This window comes from Cervus elaphus, chromosome 33 (genome assembly GCF_910594005.1).
Source record: "Cervus elaphus chromosome 33, mCerEla1.1, whole genome shotgun sequence".
Taxonomy (NCBI): Eukaryota; Metazoa; Chordata; class Mammalia; order Artiodactyla; family Cervidae; genus Cervus; species Cervus elaphus.
The window spans coordinates 76,666,914-76,685,016 of record NC_057847.1 but is presented as its reverse complement, the minus strand read 5'-3'; the positions used below and the strand labels follow the sequence as shown (position 1 = coordinate 76,685,016).

General features: G+C 37.8%; 1 protein-coding gene across 1 annotated transcript in view; it reads right to left on the bottom strand.

The window, feature by feature from the left end:
- CNTNAP5 (contactin associated protein family member 5) overlaps positions 1-18,103 on the bottom strand; it is a 995,558-nt gene that overhangs the window by 489,455 nt on the left and 488,000 nt on the right. Inside the window, exon 7 of the mRNA XM_043894748.1 lies at positions 4,246-4,389. Within this exon, the coding sequence (XP_043750683.1) occupies positions 4,246-4,389 (144 nt within the window). The remainder of the gene's footprint in view (positions 1-4,245; positions 4,390-18,103) is intronic.

Genomic DNA, 18,103 nt, shown 5'->3' with positions numbered 1-18,103 from the left:
ATAGGAAATTTCACCTAAGCAAGGTGATAGAAGCAATTTGGGAGAAAAATAATGTGTTTATCCCACCCTTTAAATTGAGAAGTTTAACACTAATGATTCTTTATCTGCAAAGAACCAAAAATTATTTTTTTGAACTTTCCCCCTCAAGTGCATTAATGATAAAATAGATCCTTTATGATTCATATTAATAATGCTGCCAATTAAACTCAGAAATAAAGTATGTAGCGAAATTTTTGGTAGCTTGGTAAGTGCTACAAAAGTTTAATATCAACAAAACATTTATTAAAATTGAAGCTAATGATCCTCTCCAAAAAGGAAATGATGAAAGCTATCAATTCATAAATTCATGGGATTTTTTTCCCTCCTTATTCTCCCTGACTTCCCTTTTTTTGTTCTGTATACTCAATGACTTATTGTTTAATATATCTTATCATTTAATATATTTTCTAACATAATTTATGTGTGGAGTTTTCTATGAACATTGCCACAGTGTAATAGGGAAGACAAATCTGACTCCATATTGGATCTGTTTCTTTTACTTTAACATTTATATTCTGTTGTTTTACTACAAGTTAAGAATGTTGTCCATAGCCTGAAATATACAGGAGAGCCCGATCTCAATGCTGTGCTCATTAGAGATATAACACTTTTTCATTCATATAGATGAAACTTGCCAAGCAGAGAACAGCATCTGTCTTGCTGGAGGTTTAAGGAACACCATGACCTGACCCACGTGGACAACGGCAACAACAAAGGGTGTTTACACCAGCAACTGTGCAACAGGCTCACTCCCTCCTATTTTCACATTAAAAAGTCTAAATTTTAGCTTGGAGAAGATGGTTCTTTGGGACTCCTAGGTCTGCTGGCTTTTTGAAGAAAGTCGCTATTCCTTGCCTCAAGGCCTCCTCTCTACATTTATTGGCCTATTGTGGGGCAAACAGCGCAAGTGTGGACTTGATAACAATAGGAATTGGGTTTATTTATGTCTAAGGCTCGCTCACTCCCGCGTTCTTGCCTGGAGAACCGCAGGGACGGCGGAGCCTGGTGGGCTGCCGTCTATGGGGTCGCACAGAGTCGGACACGACTGAAGCGACTTAGCAGCAGCAGCAGCAGCAGATCTAAGGCTCAGGTTCTCACACTTTTGAAGCCAGTTTGTGAGCAACAAAAGTGGCAATGTTTCCCTAAGTTCCTGGGGTTTCAATGTGTCGTTCCAACTCTTCCCACAATGACAGGTAGTTCTGTTCTCCTTTCAGGTGCGTTGGCAGTCATGATATTAGTCTAAGCTAAACTAGCTCAGTTGGTAAAGAATCCATCTGCAATGCAGAAGACCCAGGTTCGATTCCTGGGTCAGGAAGGTCCCCTGGAGAAGAGATAGGCTACCCACTCCAGGATTCTTGGGCTTCCCTTGTGGCTCAGCTGGTAAAGAATCCGCCTGCAATGCAGGAGACCTGGGTTTGATCCCTGGGTTGGGAAGATCCCCTGGAGAAGGGAAAGGCTACCCACTCCTGGAGAATTCCATGGCCTGGAGAATTCCATACAGTCCTTGGGGGTCACAAAGAGTCAGACACAACTAAGCATCTTTCACTTTCAAACTCCCTAGTGGTATGTGATCCCACTGTTTTTGCAGATTAAACTCAATGAAATGGGTATGTTATGAAATATTTTGGGGGAATAATATTGAGTAGCAATGGGCAGGAGTATGCTTTCCTGACCTATGCCTAAACAAAATGTCATCAGCAAGTTAGTGCTTAGGTTAATTAGTTAATGAATAATATTAGGACTTCCTAACTTTGTAGCTCAGCTGGTAAAGAATCTGCCTGCAATGCAGAAGACTGTGGTTCCATTCCTGGGTCAGGAAGATCTGCCGGAGAAGGGACAGGCTATCTACTCCAGTATTCATGGGTTCCCCTGTTGGCTCAGCCGGGAAAGAATCTGCCTGCAGTGTGGAGTAGTTAGTTAGTTAACGAATAACCTTGGCACATTGTCAAAAGCCTGGAGCCTGAGCCAGGGACAAGCCTTTTAAAATATTATAGACTTTAACCAGTCTAAATGTAAATGTAAGACCAGAAACTATAAAACTCCTAGAGGAGAACACAGGTAAAACACTCTCCGACATAAATCACAGCAGGATCCTCTATGACCCACCTCCCAGAATATTGAAAATAAAAGCAAAACTAAACAAATGGGACCTAATGAAACTTAAAAGCTTTTGCACTACGAAGGAAACTATAAGTAAGGTGAAAAGACAGCCCTCAGATTGGGAGAAAATAATAGCAAATGAAGCAACAGACAAAGGATTAATCTCAAAAATATACAAGCAACTCCTGCAGCTCAATTCCAGAAAAATAAATGACCCAATCAAAAAATGGGCCAAAGAACTAAACAGACATTTCTCCAAAGAAGACATACAGATGGCTAACAAACACATGAAAAGATGCTCAACATCACTCATTATTAGAGAAATGCAAATCAAAACCACAATGAGGTACCATTACACGCCAGTCAGGATGGCTGCTATCCAAAAGTCTACAAGCAATAAATGCTGGAGAGGGTGTGGAGAAAAGGGAACCCTCTTACACTGTTGGTGGGAATGCAAACTAGTACAGCCGCTATGGAGAACAGTGTGGAGATTTCTTAAAAAACTGGAAATAGAACTGCCATATGACCCAGCAATCCCACTCCTGGGCATACACACTGAGGAAACCAGATCTGAAAGAGACACGTGCACCCCAATGTTCATCGCAGCACTGTTTATAATAGCCAGGATATGGAAGCAACCTAGATGCCCATCAGCAGATGAATGGATAAGGAAGCTGTGGTACATATACACCATGGAATATTACTCAGCCGTCAAAAAGAATTCATTTGAATCAGTCCTAATGAGATGGATGAAACTGGAGCCCCTTACACAGAGTGAAGTAAGCCAGAAAGATAAAGAACATTACAGCATACTAACACATATATATGGAATTTAGAAAGATGGTAACGATAACCCTATATGCAAAATGGAAAAAGAGACACAGAAATACAGAACAGACTTTTGAACTCTGTGGGAGAATGTGAGGGTGGGATGTTTCAAAAGAACAGCATGGATACTATCTATGGTGAAACAGATCACCAGCCCAGGTGGGATGCATGAGACAAGTGCTCGGGCCTGGTGCACTGGGAGGACCCGGGGGAATCGGGTGGAGAGGGAGGTGGGAGGGGGGATCGGGATGGGGAATACGTGTAAATCTATGGCTGATTCATATCAATGTATGACAAAACCCACTGAAATGTTGTGAAGTAATTAGCCTCCAACTAAAAAAAAAAAAAAAAAAAAAAGATACACAAACCTCAAAAAAAAAAAATAAAATAAAATATTATAGACTTTAACCAAACTGTGATTTTCCACAAACAAGGCTGTTTCTCATGCTGGAATCCAATGGCAACTTAAAAAAATAATGTGTTAATACATGGAACCTCCAAACATAAAATATTTTTTACACATTATACTTATCAAGGAAAAAAATAACCATCAAGATCATTTAAATTCCAATTTTTCCAGGTAGTCCAGTGATCAGATTGCAAGGAAGGGCAGCATCTACTAGTCAAAGATAAGGGGGTCTAGTCTTGTGAAATCTTTTACAATACTGTTAGTTTAATGGACCTCTGCTTCTAGCAGGATGGAGTGGTGTGATTTTCTCTATTTCTCCCACCAAGTACAACTAAAAACTCTAACATTACATATAAATAAAACCAAAGAAAGTTCTAAATGGTGGAAAGAAGAAAGCAAGCATGTATTGGGATCTTGAGACCCAAGGAACAACATCAAAAATTTAACCTCTGTCCTTCAAAATGCCCAACTTTTTAACAATGGCAATAAGTAGACAAATACATAATTCACCAGCAATAGAATTTAGTAGAATCTGTGGTGCTTTTGCTGCATTTCTCAGGGATAATAAAGAGATTCATTCAAGCCAGTATAGATTGCAAGCCCCGCCCACAGATGGCACAAACTCATATCCAGGAACATAGAATTCAGTAGGCACCTCTAAAACGTTTGTTTCCCCCAATTACACAGTGCATACCCACTCAGCCCCTACTGCACCTCCCTCTCTCCAATTTCACCTGGGCGTCTATTTAGACATCCAAGAGTGTGACGTAAATGTATTATGAGGAAGTGCCAGGTGTGTGATGGGGAAAGCAAGTCCTAACCACACTGAAGTGTCAGAAATCATCAAGCTGGAATGGATGCTGACTTACCACAGTATAGATCTGATGCTTTCGCCTTTTAGCCAGGTCAATTATGTTTACTCCATTGTAGTAAAGGTTTTCAATACATCCATGGAAGTTTTTCTTTAAAAAGGTCCCAGGTTTGCCTGGTACTGGAATTCCTCCAAAACTAAGCTTTATGAAAAAAAAAAAAATCAACTTTTAGTTATAAGCTCTAAAAAAAGAGTAAAGGAAAAGGAAAGTAAGCAAGTGAATTTCAGTAGATTCAATTGTAGCATGAGCCAAGTGGCTAAAATAATTATAGATGCCACTTGATTACACATTTAAAAGGATACTGATTAGGCCACATAAAAATAACTATAATTGCTAGCTTTTTAAGAGCTTATTTAACAAAACTATTTTACATCCTTTCTGAACCCTTCTAATACTAAATACCACAATAATTTACAGTAGGAGGAAAAAAGCAAAGAAAATCAACATCTTTATATTTATCTTTATGCAAATATCTTAGAGAGTATAATCAAAGTAAAACCAAGGGACAAATAAAATATACCTCTATTCAGGCCTAGTGTATTCTGTATTATATCAAAAACACCTTATCAACACAGATGTTACTGAAATATTTTATAAAGATGAAAAATAGGAAACAATTCAAATATCTCATACATTTATTTAGAGGGAAAAACTGAGAATTAATATAATAGACTCCTACTTAGTTGTCAATAATGCTGCTTAGAAAACATTTGTTGTAAAGTGGAAAATGAGTGGAATGTTGATTTAAAATGCAGGAGTTATAGTTGGGAGTAAGGTATGATGTCAATAATAAAAAATGGGCTTACAATTTAGATTTGAGGAAATAACACTGAGCTATTAATGGTAGTTGTCTCTGGGAAAGCGATGGAATACTAGTTATCTTTACTACTTCCTTTTCCAGTAAAAATTACTACAAATCACTTTTGGAAAGAAAATATTCTTTTTAAAGCAAACCTGATCTGTTATGAATATTCTTCCTAGTTTAAAACAGAAGCAGAGTAGTTTCTATCATCAGGCTTATCCCAATACCATTTAGTGAGTAACCCAGTTTCTCTTCACTGCTTTGAAATGTTACCTTTGGCAGATAATACTTAAATAGTATGAATGCTTGAGTATATTTCAGAAAGATTTGTTCTCCCAGTGGAACTGTCTTCTCATATGAATAGCTACAGATAAAGCAAAGGCTGTTTACAGATGTCTATTTTCTCCCCCATAAATTCCACACTATTTTTAAAAATTGTTTCTTTATAGATTTATGGTAAGAATGATTAACCCTGCTGCTCATGTCTATTTTATATTGTTTTACTCTAAGATAATTACTTTATATTTTGCCTTTTTTAATTTTAAAATTTAATTTCAGAATAATTTTATTTAAAATAGTTTATTGGAAGTTTGAGATTAACATGGAATTTGTTATTTCCATGAACACATTTACCTAAAGAAGAATGTTGTTTTTAAAATATTTCATCTTCAAAAAATAAAAATAAAATATTTCATCTTCCTATACAAGACTTGAGTGTCTTTTTCTATTTTCAAAATATTTTTATTAAGGCCTCTCAGCTAAGGTTATTATTTTACTTTTCTCATTCACATATTCATTATCAACTTAATTCCACTGAATCTCAAGCTTTTAATAATTTCCACTGTATGAAATCTAAAAAAATGTATTATGCAAATATCAGATCATTATGCTATACAAAACCAGCTAACATTATATGTCACTTATATCTCAACAAATTCCAGTGTAAATTCCTTGTTTTTATTAATCAAAATTTTATTAAGAAAATTACATGCCTCTCCTATTGTTTTCTCTATCCAGACACCTGTATATTAAATAAGATATTTTTTAGCTAATTTCATTGAACTTTTGAAGGTACTAATCATATGAAATACTTAAAATACTTTCTTCTTTTTACAAGCCAATTTTTATACATTTTTTGTTTCATTTTCCTCACCAGAACTTTCTAAAATATAGACAAAACAACAATAAACAATAATTATAGTATAGAAATTAGGAAAAAAAAATAACAGTATTTTTGTATATTTCCCAGTATATACTGATTCTGATTCCATATCACATTAAAAAGATACCCCTAATCTCATTTTCCACATAAATTATTTAGTTGCTTACTTATTTATTATTTGTTTGAAATGAGGAATGAATGCTCAGTTTTATTCATTGATTGGTGTTTCAAAAATTCATGTGACAGAATACAGGGTATTTTGCATTTAATCTGTTGGTAGGTTGAATTATATTAATAGATCATAAATTAATAGATTCTCTTTGATTGAACCACATTGTGTGTTCTATTTGCCTTGAAATACATGTGCTCCCACTTTAAACAGTAAATGAGTTTGAGCTCTAGTTTTCTTTTGCAAAGTATTCAGATCAAGTCTAAATTTGTCTTTCAGTAAAACTCTGGAAGTTTTATCATTGGCTTTATTTAAAAATGACTCATAACTCTTGAGACATATTCTGGAAAACAAAAAAAATGAGTTTGTCAATTCTAAAAATACTTTGTAAAAGCATTGCTTTGATAATTTCCTTGTTGATTTATTGCAGTATTCCAATATTTTCAATTTGAGTCATTTGCATTAAAAAGATTCCTTTCCCTTTTGTAAATTGCATAAATCAAATTTGTAAGGTAAAAACAGAGTTGACTATTTGTTACTTTTATTTATTTTTTAAAACACTTTATATGGCTTGAAAGTTCATTAATTTTTTTAGCATTGAATAATATTCCATTGTCTGTATGTAGCACAGTTTGTTTACACATTCACATGTGAAAAGACATCTTCATTGCTTCCAAGTTTTGACAGCTATGGGTAAAGCTGCTGTAATCATTAATGTTGAGGTTTTGTGTGGACATAAGTTATTATTCTTTTTATAATTTTAAATATGTAATGAAAATTTTGTTTGTTTTTTGGGCCACCTTCAATTTGTGGGGAAAAAAAATAATGCTCTACTTCACTTAGCTGTGATTTAAGAAAACATTAGGGCAATATTCAAAAAAGAGAAAGAACAATTTTTTTAAAAAAATTAAGTAGCAAAAAAGAAAAAGAAACATGTTTGAAGGATTTGGAGTAGAGAGTTTTTAAGTCAAACAGTAGGGGGGAGAGTGTATATTACAAAATTGTAATTTCCCATTTCATCAAGGAAAGAAAACTCTTTCTAGTCTGGGTGAAAGATAATAGGAAAAAATTAGTGGAGACAAAAGTACCATAGATTACATACTGTGGGACCTGTCTTTTTGCTTCTCTCTGGGAGACTGAAACCTGATGAGTGAATGTAGTGAATGTGGACGAAGGTCACAAGACAGATTTTGGAAAATGCAAGGAGTTATTTCTCCCCTGATTTCTACAATAGCGATGCCTGTAAGCCTGTTAAAAATGTTTCAAATTTATCATGGGCTCAGTGGAACTTAGCTGCAAGAGAGACGGTTAGCAACAGCTCTATGAAGTAGCAGCATAGAGGTTTCTGAGGGCTGGTTCTTAATGGCCTGATCACTGGAGCGCTGGATGAGGTAGACTGCTGAGGGACCCCGGGCCATGAAAGCAGAACGAGGAATATGGACGGACTGAGGTCCTCAGTGAGTGTGTAAAGTCCTAGGAGCTGATTTGGAGGTCCAGAAGTTCAGGTGACCGGACCTCACAGCCGGAGGCCATCGCAGGTACATGGACAATGGCTACAGAAGCCATTACACCCATGCAAGGCTATCCACAAGCCCCCGGTCAGTGATTAGTGCATGGAAATGGAAAGAAGGAGCAAGAAGAAACCTCACTATAACTCAGTACACACAGAACAGTGCAGTGATTTTAAATAGGCACTAACTAAATTTGCTCTTTCCTGGTGGCTCAGATGGTAAAGCGTCTGCCTACAATGCGGGAGACCTGGGTTCGATCCCGGGGTTGGGAAGATCTCCTAGAGAAGGAAATGGCAACCCGCTCCAGTACTCTTGCCTGGAAAATCCTATGGACAGAGGAGCCTGGTAGGCTACCGTCCATGGGGTCACAAAGAGTCAGACACGACTGAGCGACTTCACTTTCACTTTCAACTAAATTTTAAATAGACACTAACATTCTAACCTATCATCTAACTTATCATCAAGGTTAGATTTTTCTGCTATAGAGGAATCAGGGACTGGTGAATATACTAAATTCATGTGGGGAAAGAAGCAAAACTATATTTCTGCACGTCTGAGTGTAAAATTTGAACCTGTTTTATATTTTAAATTTTTCGAGTAGTTGAGAATTTAGGATTATAATTATACTATTGAATTATAGATTTAGTTCATTATCAGATAAGTTAGAATGGAAAAATGTGCTTCATATATTACTGATTTTCTTTCCTATGTCTCTAGTAGTAATTTTTCTAAATACTTCATAAATATTTGTAAGCTATACTTGTTGTATACTTCTTAATTGTATATTACTAGTCATATACCTTAAATGATTTGCATTTATAACTTTACCTGATTTATTAAAATTGCAAGGACAAAAATCAAAATCTTGCTTTAAACTATGTTTTTGTCCAAAAGTCACCTAGACTAAGATCACTGCTGTGCATGACCTGGGATGATCAAATGATTATAGCAATTATTTGCAAAAATTGAATATTGATCACTTTTAAACTGGTCTCCTGCTTAGTTCAGCTGGCATCTTAGTTTCACTCAATTTCTCAGCATTAGCTTTTCTCCTTGAACTCTGCCCATTAGTTTATTCATCTAGTAAACTTAACTGGAAAAGCAATGACCACTTCCTTTAGCCTGGCTCCTGATCCCTGAATCCTAGAAAACATGCAACTCACATCAGGACAGTGTCAGTCAACATCTAATTTCTAGAAATAAGCTTTTTTATTTTTTGCATTTGATTGACTATTTAATATACATGCATACATATGTATCTGTTCCATACAGGCATTTTAAATTAAGGACCACAAAAATTAGTATTTGTTGTAGTTGTTTAGTTGCTAATTCGTATCTGACTCTTTGTGACCCCAAGGACAGTAGCCCACCAGGCTCCTCTGCCCATGGGTTCTCCAGGCAATAACACTACAGAGTGGATTGCCATTTCCTTCTGCAGGGTATCTTCCTGACCCAAGATCAACCCTGCACTGGCAGATGGATTCCTTACCACTGAGCCATCAAGGAAGTCCCCAAGTAACTTTTACAACAGCTTTTATAGATGGGGAAACAGTGTCAGACTTTACTTTTTGGGGGCTCCAAAATCACTACAGATGGTGATTGCAGCCATGAAATTAAAAGACGCTTACTCCTTGGAAGGAAAGTTATGACCAACCTAGACAGCATATTAAAAAGCAGAGACATTACTTTGCCAACAAAGGTCCGTCTAGTCAAGGCTATGGTTTTTGCAGTGGTCATGTATGGCTGTGAGAGTTGGACTATAAAGAAAGCTGAGCACAGAAGAATTGATGCTTTTGAACTGTGGTGTTGGAGAAGACTCTTGAGAGTCCCTCGGACTGCAAGGAGATCCAACCAGTCCATCCTAAAGGAGATCAACCCTGAATATTCATTGGAAAGACTGATGCTGAAGCTGAAACTCCAATACTTCGGGCACCTGATGAGAAGAGCTGACTCATTTGAAAAGACCCTGATGCTGGGAGGGGTTGTGGGCAGGAGGAGAAGGGGATGACAGAGGATGAGATGGCTGGATGGCATCACCCACTCGATGGACATGAGTCTGAGCAACCTCCAGGAGTTGGTGATGGACAGGGAGGCCTCGTGTGTTGCGATTCATTGGGTCACAAAGAGTCAGACACAACTGAGCAACCGAACTTATAGTTTTAATCTTATTTTTCATTGTCAATGGTACTAATTTTTCTATCTCTACTTTAAGTTTGCATAAATTTAATTGATGTGTCTTTGTCTCCAGTTCCAACTTTAAAAAAATAATCATTTTGGTGTTTTTTTGCCATAAGAGTGTTAACTGCAAACCATACATTCCTGGTGTTTATTTATTAAGCAAATATGAGACTATTAACCACCTGAGGAAATTTAGAAAAATTTTAACTGTACTACTACAACCATAAGGATGATCAATTTTGCTTTATTCTATTATGCTTATTAATTTTTTATTATTTCATCGTTTATGATTTTTGCTATGTAGACTGTGTAACATTTAGACTTTTTAAAAAATTGACTTAGAAAATAATCTCTAGTACTTGGATGCAGTCTCAAAAATGACAGAATAATCTCTGTTCATTTCCAAGGCAAACCATTCAATATCACAGTAATCCAAGTCTATGCCCCGACCAGTAACACTGAAGAAGCTAAAGTTAAACAGTTCTATGAAGACCTACAAGACCTTCTAGAACTAACATCTAAAAAAGATGTCTTTTTCATTATAGGGGACACGAAAGCAAAAGTAGGAAGTCAAGAAACACCTGGAGTAACAGGCAAATTTGGCCTTGGAGTACGGAATGAAGCAGGGCAAAGGCTAATAGAGTTTTGCCAAGAGAATGCACTGGTCATAGCAAATACCCTCTTCCAACAACACAGAGAAGACTCTACACATGGACATCACCAGCTGGTCAGCACTGAAATCAGATTGATTATATTCTTTGCAGACAAAGATGGAGAAGCTCTATACAGTCAGCAAAAACAAGACCGGCAGCTGACTCTGGCTCAGATCATGAAGTCCTTATTGCCAAATTCAGACTTAAATTGAAGAAAGTGGGGAAAACCACTAGACCATTCAGGTATGACCTAAATCAAATCCCTTATGACTATATAGTAGAAGTGAGAAATAGACTTAAGGGACTAGATCTGATAGACAGAATGCCTGATGAACTATGGACGGAGTTGAGACATTGTACAAGAGACAGGAATCAAGACCATCCCCAAGAAAGAAAAATTCAAAAAAGCAAAATGGCTGTCTGAGGAGGCCTTACAAATAGCTGTGAAAATAAGGGCAGTGAAAATCAAAAGAGAAAAGGAAATATATATCCATTTGAATGCAGAGTTCCAAAGAATAGCAAGGAGAGATAAGAAAGCCTTCCTCAGTGATCAATGCAAAGAAATAGAGGAAACAATAGAATGGGAAAGACTAGAGAACTCTTCAAGAAAATTAGAGAAACCAAGGGAACATTTCATGCAAAAATAGGCTCAATAAAGGACAGAAATGGTAGAGACCTAACAGAAGAAGATATTAAGAAGAGGTGGCTAGAATACACAGAACTGTACAAAAAAGATCTTCATGACCCAGATAATCACTATGGTATGATCACTCACCTAGAGCCAGACATCCTGGAATCTGAAGTCAGGTGGGCCATAGGAAGCATCACTATGAACAAAGCTAGTGGAGGTGATGAAATTCCAGTTGAGCTATTTCAAATCCTGAAAGATGATTCTGTGAAAGCACTGCAGTCAACATGCCAGCAAATTTGGAAAACTCATTAGTGGGCACAGGACAGGAAAAGGTCAGTTTTCATTCCAATCCCAAAGAAAGGCAATGCCAAAGAATGATCAAACTACTGCACAATTGCACTTATCTCACACACTAGCAAAGTGATGCTTAAAATTCTCCAAGCCAGGCTTCAGCAATACGTGAACCCTGAACTTCCAGATGTTCAAGCTGGTTTTAGAAAAGGCAGAGGAACCAGAGATCAAATTGCCAGCATCCGCTGGATCATCTAAAAAGCAAGAGTTACAGAAAAACATATATTTCTACTTTATTAACTATGCCAAAGCCTTTGACTATGTGGATCACAATAAACTGTGGAAAATTGTGAAAGAGATGGAAATACCAGACTACCTGACCTGCCTCTTGAGAAACCTGTATGCAGGTCAGGAAGCAACAGTTAGAACTGGACATGGAACAACAGATTGGTTCCAAATTGGGGAAGGAGTTTGTCAAGGCTGTATATTGTCAAGCTGCTTATTTAACTTACATACAGAGTACATCATGAGAAACAGTGGGCTGGAGGAAGCACAAGCTGGAATCAAGATTGCCGGGAGAAATATCAATAACCTCAGATATGCAGATGACACCACCCTTATGGCAGAAAGTGAAGAACTAAAGAGCCTCTTGATGAAAGTGAAAGAGGAGAGTGAAAAAGTTGGCCTAAACTCAACATTCAGAAAACTAAGATCATGGCATCTGGTCCCATCACTTCATGGGAAATAGATGGGGAAACAGTGGAAACAGTGTCAGACTTTATTTTTCTGGGCTCCAAAATCACTGCAGATGGTGACTGCAGCAATGAAATTAAAAGACGCTTACTCCTTGGAAGGAATTTTATGACCAACCTAGACAGCATATTAAAAAGCAGAGACATTACTTTTCAACAATGGTCCATCTAGTCAAGGCTATGGTTTTTCCAGTGGTCATGTATGGATGTGAGAGTTGGACTATAAAGAAAGCTGAGTGCAGGCGAATGGATGCTTTTGAACTGTGGTGTTGGAGAAGACTCTTGAGAGTCCCCTGGACTACAAGGAGATCCAACCTGTCAGTCCATCCTAAGGTAAATCAGTCCTGGGTGTTCATTGGAAGGACTGATGCTGAAGCTGAAACTCCAGTACTTTGGCCACCTGATGTAAAGAGCTGACTCATTTGAAAAGACTCTGATGCTGGAAACAATTGAGGGCAGGAGGAGAAGGGGCCGACAGAGGATGAGATGGCTGGATGACATCACCAACTCAATGGACATGGGTTTGGGTAAACTCTGGAAGTTGGAGACGGACAGGGAGGCCTGGCGTGCTGTGGTTCATGGTGTCACAAAGAGTCGGACATGACTGAGTGATTGAACTGACTGACTGATGATTATCTAACTTTTTAGACTATAGTTTTGGATTTTTTCTAGGAAGGTGATTTTTTTTTCTTCAATCCTTACTTGCTTCGAATTTTGATTACCAAAGCTATTGTCACGGGCTTCCCAGGTGGCACCAGTGGTAAAGAACCTGCCTGCCAACATAGGAAGGGGTAAGAGACAGTGGTTCTATCTTGGGTGGGAAGACCCCTGGAGGAGATCCCCTGGAGGAGATCCCCTGGAGGAGTGTGATGAAATGAAATTACAGGATGATACTCTGTAATCTGCATTAAAACCATTTCACCAATAACTCAAGCACAAGTATAGTTTACTGAATTTCAAGAGTTACAAGCACCAGGAAAGCGTGTTGGTAAAGCTATTAAAAACAAAACAAACAACAACAAAAAACCCTGAGGACTTCGCAGATGGTGCTAGTGGTAGCAAATCGGCCTGCCAGTGCAGGAGGCATGAGCTGCGAATTCTATCCCTGGGTCAAGAACATCCCCTGGAGGAGGGCATGGCGACCTACTCCAGGATCCTTGCCTGGAAAATCCATGAATAGAAGAGCCTGGCGGTTACAGTCGACAGGGTAGCCAAGGTCAGACACCGCTGAAGTGACAGCACACACGCAAGCTACTATTACTATTATTAATGAATCTGCCCGTTTATTTTTCCACTTTGAAACACTTTTTAAAGGAAATTCTATGTTGCAGCAACTTGTTACAAAGTTGCATAAATTTGTATCAGCGTCCATCTTCAGCTTTCACAGGGAAGTGATTAAAATCACTGTCTCTGGAGCTTCTCTTGCTGGATTTAAACCCAGATCTTTCTAGTACTTTCTATAGGACCTTGGGCAAAATACCTGTTATGAGATTGATTTTCCTTTTACATAAAATGAGGATAATGATAACACTGATCTCATATAAACAACATAGCTTGATTGGATTAATGTGAGACTTAAAAGATTTCCTGTCAAAGGTCAAGCACTTACTATTCAGCATGAGGAACTGCATTCAATATGTAATAACCAACAGTGGAAAGTAATCTGGAAAAGAATTCTGAAAAGAGTACACCCTCCCCCACACACACATGTATATAATTTTGCTGTACATCTGAAATTAACTCACTATAAATTAACTATACTTCAAAAAAAGAAAAAAAAAAAAAAAAACACAAGATTTCCTACCCTGAGGTCTTCTGAAGGATTCTTGGCTGTTTGCAGAATTGTTCTTCCCAGCAGCAATGTTTCAATTAAGAGGTTCTTCTAAAATAGTGTTTTGCAGTTTTGTTTTCAACAATTTCTGAATAAAAGCTATATGGATACTAACTTTGCTAATATTTTGCATTCTGAAGCTTGAAATATGGACATTTTACATCAATAGCAATTAAACGAAGTAACTTCTGTCCCAAATCCTGTAGAAGTTTCCTTCTGGTTTTTAGATTTTCAGAACACTGGAACTAGATAGATATGTTGTGTCTGTCTTTGAAAAGGACCTTTGATCATTTATAGCTTCATATTTATTTGAAAGGTGGAACAAAGGAAAGAAAGAGAACTTGCTAGAACTATCTGATCAGTGTCTATTTTCAATTTTTTTTTTTTAGTTTAGGAAAACTAGCCACTGCAAGAGTTGAATGTGGAGTGTCTGTCATTTTTTCTTTGGGTCGGAGGCACATTTCAGGCTCACTGCCTTCAGCATTCTTCTCATTCAGTCAGCATTCTTAAAAGTATCGCTTACTTTTGTTTATTTCTTTGATTTCCTAGATACCTATCATAGAATGATGGAGCTTTTCTCAGATATTTCAGTGGCTGTGTTGTATATTCTTTTTACTGTCTCACAGATATATCCCCATTTTGTTGCAATTGCCCATGTAAAAATCCCATGGTCAGAGGAGCTGACACGGCTGAGAGTTGGACACAGCTGAGCCCACACACACTTCCTTCAAACTGGAGTCTCCTTGAATTAATCTTTGTTTTTAAGCCAACCCTGGTTGTATGCTACAAACCTCTGCATTCACTGATTTGATTGTCTAGGGTGCACTTGATGTGATTTTGCCTTTCCATTCAGACATGAGCATATTTCATCATGGGGGTCAGAGGGGAAGATGTTGATGGTATTGAGTATTTCAGGACACATCATTTGCATGAAGAAGGAAGGCTTTCAGTATATAAGTCAGAGAGCTGCAAATACAGCTTCCTGTAGAACATGGGTTCCTATAACACAGAATAGTTGTGATATTGTAAGGGAAACAGATGCCCTGAGCTAGTTCTTTCCAGATAGCAATACGACAAATTCACTTTTTTGTTGTTGTTAAGTCCTGGCTTAAATGATGTCATCTCAACAATCCCTGAAAGTGAAAGTGAAAGTCTCTCAGTCATGTCCAACTCTTTGCGACCCTATGGATTATACAGTCCATGGAATTCTGCAGGCCAGAATACTGGAGTGGGTAGCCTTTCCCTTCTCCAGGGGATCTTCCCAACCTAGGGATCGAACCCAGGTCTTCCGCTTTGCAGGCAGATTCTTTACCAGCTGAGCCACAATTAATATGTTTAACATCGCAAACTGTTTTCCTAATCTTTGAACTCCCAGTCCCATTGCCAACATCTGTTTCTGTTATTCTTTCCATAGCCTTTGTTATCTTCTTTCTTACCGTGCAATTCGCTAACTTGCTATGGGTGTTGCTTATAGATTGTCTCTCCTGCTAAAACTCAAACATCACAAGGGTAGGTGTTTGTTCTTTTCATTAACATATTCCAAGCACTTAAAGTGAAGCCTGATATATAATAGATGCCAAATAAATATTTGTTGAGTATTTTGGTATATCTCTCAAAATAAAAAAAAGTTTCTCAAGGACATGGACCACATCTTGTCTATTTTTGAATATTTAATGCAAGAGGTATGATTCAAACATAAGAGATTTAGCAAATATTTGTTTTCATACAAAAGAGAACACTAGAAATTTACTTCTAAAATTGTTTTACCTTATTGTCCTTTTGTCAATGTGACTGCTTTCATTTCTTACTTTTCTTATTTGCTTGTGCTTGGAAAATTGCATGTTGAGCCTTTTATTGTTCTTAGTGGTCAAGAAAACCAGGTGTTAGATTGTAAAGTTTCACTTACAATCTGAGTGTCTTGGTCCATCTGGAAACCTGATGAGTTTTCTGGTGTCACAGGTGGACTCCAACTGGTTGAATCCCAGGAGAAAGCTTGCTTTGATGTTAAATGCATGAGGCCCCAGAAACCGCCACCCTGTCTTCCTTTGATCTCATTCCTCTTCTTTTGTCTGGCATTTGCTTGTCTCTTTTTCCATCTTTGATGTTACTTCTCTAGCAATGAGTTCCTTCCTCTTTACTGGTTTTTTTCTCTGGCTCTGTTTGAATTTGAGAGTCTTCTTATTCTAAAGATTCCTTTTTCTGTCAGACTTGGATTTCTGATACATTTGAAGTTTCTCATTAGTGAATATTTGTCTCACTTTTGTTCTGATAGCCTATTTTGTAACGGAATGTCTGTGAAAAAGGGACCAAACAGCTGTCTTTTTTTTTTTTTTTTTTCATGCTTTAAAACTTGCACTGGCTTAATGTTTATTAAACATAGAGATCATGGCCCTTCTGGAGGAACATTGTCAAAGGTGCATGAATTTCTGCCATTTCAAAAGAGACTGCTGCTAACTCACTTCAGTCGTGTCCGACTCTGTGCGACCCCATAGACGGCAGCCCACCAGGCTCCCCCGTCCCTGGGGTTCTCCAGGCAAGAACACTGGAGTGGGTTGCCATTTCCTTCTCCAATGCACGAAAGTGAAAACTGAAAGTGAAGTCTCTCAGTCGTGTCCGACTCTTAGCAACCTCATGGACTTCAGCCTACCAGGCTCCTCTGACCATGGGATTTTCCAGGCGAGAGTACTGGATTGGGGTGCCATTGCCTCAAAAGAGACTAGAGAACCCAATTTTCTTGTGGTATCTCTTGATTTTTAAACACTGGCCTGAATTCAAATAGTTAACAAAGAAAAGTGCCAAATGGGCCAAATGAGATGAGGATGGTCCAAATCCTTTTCAGGGTGACCATTCTGTGGCTCTGCTGCACTGTCTGATTTGATCAATGGCTCAGCTGGGCACTTCTTTGGAACTTCTGATCTTTATTTACTTTTGAAGGGCTGTAGTGCAAATGGTCTCTTATTTTTGTCCCTACTTCGAGAGGAGGTGATTGGTAACATTTTCAGTTCTTTATTGCTTCTATATATAACCTATTGTTTCACAAATTATTTCAGCAAGGTACAATTGTCCATTTTTGTTTGGGTAAGGAAAACAAAACAAGTCATATCTGACCCAGACTCAGCCCTGTGTTGAATAGAAGGAAACATTGATCCTGAAAGCCCTCCTTATTTACATAAAGCACCTCATTCATGGCCACACTTCCTGCCTGTGTTCCAGATTCACAGTCACCCACCTTCACGCTGGCTTTGGCTCCTGACCCATATTCAGCTGTTTCCCCTTAACACTTTAGTTGAATCTGCCTTCAGCATCTCTCTTGGGAAACATTTTTTTTTAAGTAATAATAATAATAGCAGTATCTCAATAGGCACATGGAAATATCTCTATATCACTAATTATTAGAGAAATGCTAATCAAAACTACAATGAGGCATCCCTTCACATCAGTCAGGATGGCTAACTTCAAAATGTCTGCAAGTAATAAACGCTAGAGAGGATGTGGAGAAAAGGGAACCCTGCAGCCATTATGGAGAATAGTATGGAGAGTCCTTAAAAAACTAAAAGTTTCCGCGACCAAGGTATCCTACTCTGGGGCATCGATTCAGAAAATACTATAATGCAAAAAAGGAACATGCACCCCAATTTTCATAGTGGCACTATTCACAACAGCCAAGACATGGAAGCAACTTTATCAATGGATGAATAGATAGCGATGTGATATATATGCATATATATCCAGCAGAATGCTACTAAGCCATAAAAAAGAATGAGGTATTGCCATTTGCAGCCACAATGATGCAACTAAAGATTATCATATTAAGTCAGAAGGAAAAAGACAAATACCATATGATATCACATGTATGTGGAATCTAAAATACGACA